The sequence below is a fragment of the Quercus robur genome, chromosome 12 (assembly GCF_932294415.1).
Source record: "Quercus robur chromosome 12, dhQueRobu3.1, whole genome shotgun sequence".
Lineage (NCBI taxonomy): Eukaryota > Viridiplantae > Streptophyta > Magnoliopsida > Fagales > Fagaceae > Quercus > Quercus robur.
In genome coordinates, this window is record NC_065545.1 from 35,150,958 (window position 1) to 35,159,491 (window position 8,534).

Below are 8,534 nucleotides of genomic sequence, written 5' to 3' on the forward strand. Positions count from 1 at the left end.
GGATGTTCTTGGGTTTAATTTAATTCAATGGGTTTAGTTTGATTCAATGGGTTTAATTTTGAATTTGTGTTCTTGGTTTGATTTTCTGATGTATTTTTATGTTTTAAATTTTGTTTTTATGTTTTTAAATTTTGTTAAAATTAATAAATTAATTTTTTAAATTTATATGCTGATGTGTCATTGGTGATGTGGTATTCTTATTATTATTTTAATCCCTCCGACTGCCACCTCAGCTATTTCCGTTGGTTGACTGACGGAAAGGACGAAAACGGAAAGCGTAAATTGGTTTTAGGGACTAAAAGTGGAAAAAATAAAATGTAGAGACTAAAATGGAAAAACGTCGAAATGTAGGAACTAAAAGTGCAATTGTGCCTATTTTATATACATATACACACACACAAACAAACACCAAAATCGCTAGACCTAAGCTCTTAATGTAATTTTTATCATTTGTGTTTCATATCCTAATAATGGTAGCTATTTATTCATAAGCCTTACCTGTAGCAAAACAGTACAAATAACAATATCAATATCCATTTTATTCCAATATATGTATACAATGAAAGTGAATAACATTAACAAGATATTGCAAAACCGAACCTTTTCTATCTAAAAGTATATAACAAAATACGTAAGCCACAACTAATAACCTTATATCTCAATTAGTTAGCAATTTTTGATGTTTTGAGACATACAGGGTTCAAGTCCCCCATTTTTCAAAATTTCCAAAAGACTTTTATGATTTAACATTGCAAAATCGCGTGTACATAAGAGATTTCCCTCTTCATTTGTGACTATGCACCAGTTCTATTGTTAACTGAACAAAAAAGGTTTATAACCTATGATGACAACATATCAAACAAAAAAATAATGTAAAAAAGTACGAGTTGGCCAGTAATCCAATCTAACTAGTAACCTAATAGATCTAACCCGTTAAGAATGACTTGTTTTTTGACTTAAATCGACTTGTTTTTCATGTCTAGACAAAAGTCAAGTAATATTTTGCTTTTTTAGCATTTTCGATGATTATTTTCAAAATTGTTCAATGAAGAGGTGTCTTATGAAAGTTTTCTTATTTTTCCTTTTAGATAAAATAAGTAGCGAATTCCTTGTAGGTGGCAAAATCACATTGCCCTCACACTTTAAGTTTTGTTTGGAATCTTGAATTTGAATTTTAAATCTCTTGATTTTGAATCAACTGATTTTAGAAATCATTTTGAATCTAAAAAATTGTATTCATTTTCAAGAGAATGAAAACACCAAAAAGTTGTATTCAGTTTTTATATTCAAATTCTATTTTTCTGAATACACCCTTTTTATGCTCAAACCAAATAGGCCCTTAAAATCCTTATTGGATTCTGTCAAAATTCAAATTTTGGATATTTTAAAACTATCCAAACAAAGTATTTAAATTCTTATCACTCAAATCCAAAATTTGAGTTTCTCAAAAAAAAAAAAAAAAAATCCAAAATTTGCTATTCAAACGCACCATAAGGGTATGAATTAAAATTGAGTCCAAAAAAAAAAAAAAAAATTCCTATTAGCAAAACCGTTGTCATTTTGATTTGACTCTCACAGCCTCGCTCATCGTCCGGCTGAGAGGTACGCAACCCACGGTCCTTAAAATGAACCGTACCGTACTGAATCACTTAAAACTAGGGTTTTTAAGATTAGGTATAGCCACTCTCTCATTTCTCTCCTGCCGCATTGGCTATTAGGGTTTTCCAGAGCTATTCCAAAAATTTTCGTTCCAAATTTTTTTTTTTCTCTCCTCCCAAACGTCTCTTTCTTTTTCATTCAATCTCAGATCGGTTTTTCTTTTTTTCTCTTTCATGGAGCTGAGTAAACAACACTAGGAACGGTTTCGTGGTTGCTGTGTAGGGTTCGTAAAGTTAGGGTTTTTCGGAGTTTTGAGCGAGAAAGAAATGGCAAGCATGAACCCATTTGATCTTTTGGGCGATGACGATAACGATGATCCGAGTCAGCTCCTCGCGGCTCAGGAGCATAAGCTCGGTCCTCTCGCTGCCAAGAAACCCCAAGCTCAACCAGCGGTTCAGCCAGCTAAGCCAGCCAAGCTTCCATCCAAGCCTGTCCCACCTGCTCAAGCTGGTGAGCTCTCAGCTTCCATTTCCATTCTGGGTTTTTAATGCTTCTTTTAAATTCTTTTGTTTGGTTCGGATATTTGGGTTTTTGATGTTGTGTTGGTTTCATTTGGGTTAATTTATTCAGTGTTTGTTATATGCATTTTGTGGCTTGATGTGGGTTTTCTTTGTTGTTATGCATTTTGGGTTAGAGATTTGGCAACTTGGAATTTGTATGATGTGGTTTTGGACTTGTTTTGAAATTGGTATTGATTGTTGTTTGTATTTGTGTGCAGTAAATGTTTTGACTGAATCCAAACGATATCCAACTCATTGGCATTGGGCAAGAAAAGGAAATCCGATTTTTACATTTCATATTCACTAATTTTTTTATATTATATAATCAAGTTTATAGTGAAATAAATCAAATGCTTTACTCTCTAAATAAACAACACATGATGGGTGTAATGCAAGGTCAAGATAGAGAGAGCAAATCCATCTGATATTTGAGATTTTGATAAATGAGCATTTCACTCTACAATGGTGCACTTTATAATTAATTAATTTATTCAAAACATAACTTAAGTCATATTCATAAAACAATGGACAATGCTCAGCTGAATGACCTTTTATTCTGATTTTGAGCTCAATTGTTGTCTTTTCCTTGGTATTTATTTTGATGTGCACGTTTTTGTGTATATTCGAAGGTGGCTCCAAATGGTTGAGCTTCGAATAATTCAAAAGTGTGAAGTTATGTATCAATTAGTTCTATATTTGATGTCTAAGAACTTGATTCACTTGTGTGCTTTCCTTGAGAATAGATTGTATGATATTTTTTCTTACCCTCCAATATTTGCTGTTTAAAGTTATACCCCAAAAAAAAAAGGTTGAAAGTATGGGAAAGAAAGGTGAATGAAGGTTTGATTAGTTTGATTAGGATGTTTTTCCAATTGAGTTTTTACTTCATTGGGACCTAATGGGTTGTATTTACTGTAATCTTTTAATGGAAATGTAATTGGTTTTCTATTTTTCTGTGACTCAAGTGAACTTTTGCAAATTATATTATTTTTTGCTTGGTTGCTCGTAAAGTTGAGGAAATTTAAGGATGTTGCAATCTTTTCGTATTGTGTACCTAGTTCAATGTCTCATTCTAATTATGTAATCTGTGCCATATGATCTCTATATTTGCTGTGTTGATCTTTATTTTGTCTCATATGTTGATTAGCTCTTTATTTTTGTTACTCTCTAATATAATCAGGGTTTAGACACTCCTCTTTTGTCCCTCCCCTTTTACTTTCGGTTGTAGCATTCTTAATTTACAATGTTGTGTGTCTAAAAGGACATATGCTTTACCTGTATGTTTGTTTCATTGTTGCTCTCCCCGTTTGTGGTTTGCTAATAATGATTTTACTACTAATAATAAACCAACTAATAAATATATTTCATTGTTTGAGTAATTTGTGCTTCTTATTTTTAAACTGCTGTCCTATTTACTTATCATGAAACGACATTTTTATTTTTAATATTTAATTGCCTGATAAGTTAAAATTAATGTTAAAAAGAAAAGGATGAGAATTCTTATGCCTTATGTTTTCTATTGCAAATAATGTTGAAAATAAATTTAATCTTAAAGCATATTTCTATTCCTGATTTGTTTTAAAAACCTGACACAGGCTATACCTAATCATTTTCTCTTTTCATGTGAAGAAGTGAAATGTATCAACCCAACTAACTCTGTTACTGTTGTTTGAGCTAAGTGTGTTTTTGTAGACTAAAAACCATAAATGATAGCCTTTAGATTCTGTGATTATGATTTTTTTACTTCGCTGATGGCCTCTTGGCCAGGTGGCACCTCTTCTTGAGGGACCTGGTAGGTGATGTCATGGGTTCAAGTCACAGAGTTTATGTGAGTTGCTTACCAATAAAAACCATATCCTTTTCTTTTCATTAGTTCTCTCTGCAACTGACAAGAAGTTGTTTCATATTAACTTCCTTAAACAAACCATAATATTGCTGATTAAGTTAGTAAGTATGACACATTTTTATTACACCTTTTTATTGTTTGTTTCTAAAAAGTAAAGTGGAAGGTAAGAAACTGTTATGTAAAATAGATCACCATGTTTAGTTCTAATGTTATCTCTCTCTCTCTCTCTATGCATGCTATGTTGAGGTTATATTTCTCATAAAATCTGACACCTTTTATAGGGTGACTCATGCATGTGTCTTGCATATCTGATATTCTCTCTTCTTATTTTTTTTGGTTGAGTAGTGAGGGAGGGAAAGAATGAAGTGGGGCGTGGAGGGGGCCGTGGCGGTGGACGCGGGTATGGACGTGGACGTGGTGGGGGCGGATTTACTCGAGATTCAGTTAACAATGAGAACACCTTTGGCAACAACAATGGATTCTCTGGTGGGGGGTACAGGCCAACTGAAGAGGGAGATGCAGGGAAGCCATCTGAGAGGCGTGGCTCTGGTGGACCTCGTGGTCCCTTCCGAGGTGGTCGTCGTGGTGGTTTTAGCAATGGAGAGGATGCTGAAGGGGAACGTCCACGTAGGACATATGAACGCCGCAGTGGGACTGGACGTGGGTTAGTGTTTTTGTTGAGATAATTGTTTTCATTATTATGATAGATGACATGATCTGTGCTTTACAGTCCTGTAGTTTATCATTGCAGTGATTAATTCTATCTTTTTCTATAATCAGGAGTGAGCTTAAACGTGAAGGATCTGGTCGTGGTAATTGGGGAACTCCAACTGATGAAATTGCTCCGTAAGTATCTTTGCTGCCACTTAAGATTAGAACTCTTTGTGATGATATGGCTATTATGCTTCAATGTGATGTGACACCTACTTATTTGCGTGCATATCTGCACTTTTTTGCTAAAATAAGGGATGTTGAGGAGCCTGTAACTGAAAATGAGAAGAATGTTGGTGCTGAGAAGCACTTGGGAGGAGAGGACAATGTTGGTGATGCTAACAAAGAGAATCCTGTTAATGAACCGGAAGAGAAGGAGCCTGAGGATAAGGTAAATTGTCCTGTTGTTCAAGATGTTGGATATACTGGATTGGCTTGTTCTCCAGTATATACATTTTCTCCAATTGGAAGCCAGAAAATTAAAAAAGAAAAAACTAACAGCCACAGGAATGGTGGTTCTGATTTTTATTGCAATCATGTGAAGTGTAGTGTATTGCTTATTTTATTTGCTATTTTAGGCTCTTTAGCCCCTTAAAAAGAGGGAGGGGGGGGGGGATATTACTATTTTGGGATTAGTAAGAAAATTCAAGGCAGGAACCTAAGCCTTATTTATGCCAAGGGCGTTGTAGCTGAACTGGTACCTCCCCATGTACAAAGTGCATGGGGGTCTAGGGGGAAAAGGGTTTGAGCTGCAAGGTTAGTAGCACGTTGTAATTATCTCTCAAAATAAAGAATTTAAGCCTTAATTATTGGCAGTGTGCACTTTTCTTATTGTTTGATGTGATGGTGGATTTTTATAGAGAAGGCCTAACATGGGGATGTAGAATCCTTTTGTTTTTAACCAATTATTTAAGATGCAACTTTACAGGTGTATCAACCTGTGTGCGCATTATGCTTGGGGTGGTTTTATTTTCTAGTTTGGGTTGCATAAGTTAGCCAACCCTAGAGAGTGCTGGATGGGTGTAAACAGGAAACAGCATAATCCACTAACTCAGAGTCATGGTGCAAAATCACATTAATCAGATACTTAATACTTGTACTGGAGACGCAAAAAAAAAAAAAAAAAGAAGCTTGAATATTATGAGTTTATCCTTTTCCTACTCTTAAGAATATTATATTTTATGGTATAAGAAACTTCTTTCTACTTCTATGTAATCCAGATTAAAGATATCATCCTAAAATTGCATTCTATTCTTGTAATAGGAGATGACTTTAGAAGAGTACGAGAAGGTAGTTGAAGAGAAGAGGAAGGCTCTGCTTACACTAAAGACCGAGGAAAGGAAGGTTGATGTGGACAAAGAATTTCAGTCCATGCAGCCCCTTTCAACTAAGAAGAGCAATGATGAAATCTTTATCAAACTGGTGAGACTTTAGAACTCTTTAAATAGCTACCTTAATTCATTTTGATATGCCTTATGCAAGTATGTTGACTTGTTGCCATTTGGTCGATAGGGTTCTGAGAAGGACAAGCGTAAAGATGCAGCTGACAAAGAAGAGAAAGCAAAGAAGGTATGGCTGTCTCTCTTATGCATGAACTAGCATTTAGTTTTCAACTTTTAGCAGTATTTAGTCATAGTATGATGGTTGTTTTAGTTGTCCATATCGGAGATGCTATTTGTGTTGCGTCTCTTTATCCTGCGACTAGAATAGGTTTTTTTTTTTAATTTCCCCAATGATTAACTAGAAAATATTTACTTCCATGCTCTTTGTTCTTACTTTCTAGAGATAAATGATACATGTGCTATGTTCGCAAGTGTGCATGTTGATGTTGTGTTGAGCCAGCGGAATATTTGCTGTGTCAGAAGAGCTGGGATTGGAAGCATTGTTGGGATGGGGTGTCGCTCTTTGCCTCACAATGGATTATCTTATATTAATTCCATTGGTCATATCTGATGATCTACTGTTTCAGACAGTGAATGACCAAGATTATTTATTTACTGATTTTCCAATGATCATCTTATCATCATCATTGTTTAGCCAGAGAATATATTCTACAAGTTTTTGGCGATGTTCGGAAGATTTTTTTTAAAATTTTTTTATAAATTGGAATCAATAACGGTAACTTGGCCATAAGTTATTATACCATGATGTTTAAAGCTAAACAAATGAAATAAATCTTTGGGTAAATTACGTAATTCCCCTTATAGTTTGTGGGCGGTTTCTGATTAGACCATAGATTCTAAAAAGTTTCAATTAAAACTATTAACTTTCTAAGATATTTCAACTTGCCCCTTCACTGAGTTATTATTAACAAAAAGTAATGGAAATTCATATAAGTTGTGCTTATAACCTATGTAGATTAAAAAAAAAAAAAAGTCTCTATGTGAATGACATATAGCATTGTGGAACCAAAAAAGTGTACAAAATAATTTAAAAAAAATTCTAAAACATAAATATAATTTGTTGAAGATGTGATGATCTTGATTTTTTTCATAATGAAATACCACAGGATATTCATGTGCTGGATATTTTAGTGCCTATAAAAGTCTCATCACTCGTGTGCAATTTACTTGATTTTTTGTTAGTTCTAGTTGACCATGATTCTTTGAGGGGTCAATTAATATAGTGTTTCAACTGAAATTTGTCAAAATCTAGGGTTTAATTTAAAACCACCCCCAAATTATATGGGGAATTGTGTAATTTGCCCTTTTTTTTATGCATCTTTCTATGAAAATTCTTTTATCTTTTTATATTTTTGGTGTCTAATTATGAAAGTTGTTATTAAATCTCTATTGTGCTACATTATCCTGACTCCTGAGTACTCGTTCTCTGGGAAGTATTTTAGTGCTGCTCAGGTCATGAATGTATCTGCTAGCTGTCTCCTTTTATTAATTGACTGATTTTTGTGTGTAGTCTGTTAGCATAAATGAGTTTCTAAAGCCTACTGAAGGGGAGAGGTCTTATAACCCTGGTGGTCGTCGAGGTCGTGGCCGTGGTTCAAGAGGAGGATTTGGTGGAAGCAACAGGAGCTTCAATGTAGATGCTCCTGCCATTGAAGATCAGCAGCAGTTCCCCTCCTTGGGTGGTAAATGAGAATTTCCCACTTGTTTCTTCTCTTTGGCTTCTCCATTGGGGTTCTGCTATCATTTCTGGAGTTTGAGTTGCAGGCTATGCACGGGCACATTTAAAACTAATCTTTAATATTATGTTTGAGTGTATATTTTAGATGTTATTTCTGGACCGAGGACTCATGCATCAGTTTTGTTTTGAAATAGGTGAAACCAGTTAGTTACTTTTGGATATCTCGTTGTTTCATGTATTTGTTTACTTATGCTTCAAGCCAATGGAAGAGCTATAATGTTGGACTGATTCTGGGAAGGCCTCTATAGAAGATCCTCTAATTGGCGCTAATTGCTGTATTTTCTTTTCAATTTAACATTACAAAAACTAGCTTTTATCTCCATGCATATATATGGATACACTTAAATATACATAATAAGATGCATAATATAATTTATATATATATATATATGTATATATATAATTTAAATACTATTCATAGTCATTTTTATATTTTGTTAATTTTTTAAAAAATTTTGTAAAGATATTATTAGGTATAAAATGTAAATTGTTCATTTTTATTTTAATTATAGTGAAACATTTAATTTTTTTTTTGATTCATTTATTCTAAACTCTTTGATTTTTGTACTTGATAATTCATTTTGATGAATATTTATGATCTGGTTTTACATTTGATTCTAAAATTAAGAAATAAAATTCTTTAAGAATAAATAATTAAAGACGCAGTATAAAATTAG

General features: G+C 33.7%; 1 protein-coding gene across 1 annotated transcript; it reads left to right on the forward strand.

Moving 5' to 3' along the window:
• Positions 1–1,689: 1,689 nt before the first annotated feature.
• Positions 1,690–8,127, forward strand: LOC126710383 (RGG repeats nuclear RNA binding protein A). Its single transcript, XM_050410808.1, has 7 exons — positions 1,690–2,109; positions 4,351–4,669; positions 4,786–4,851; positions 4,972–5,107; positions 5,980–6,138; positions 6,229–6,285; positions 7,630–8,127. Exons 1-7 carry the CDS (start codon positions 1,926–1,928, stop codon positions 7,807–7,809), a joined length of 1,101 nt encoding a protein of 366 aa, XP_050266765.1. The 5' UTR covers positions 1,690–1,925; the 3' UTR covers positions 7,810–8,127.
• Positions 8,128–8,534: the final 407 nt, after the last annotated feature.

Bases quoted from the DNA above. Each gene is read 5' to 3' on its own strand.
- LOC126710383 (XM_050410808.1), top strand. From the start codon at position 1,926: ATGGCAAGCATGAACCCATTTGATCTTTTGGGCGATGACGATAACGAT. The intron at 4,670-4,785 runs GTTAGTGTTTTT...TTCTATAATCAG, and splicing joins CGCAGTGGGACTGGACGTGG to GAGTGAGCTTAAACGTGAAG. The intron at 5,108-5,979 runs GTAAATTGTCCT...TTCTTGTAATAG, and splicing joins AGAAGGAGCCTGAGGATAAG to GAGATGACTTTAGAAGAGTA.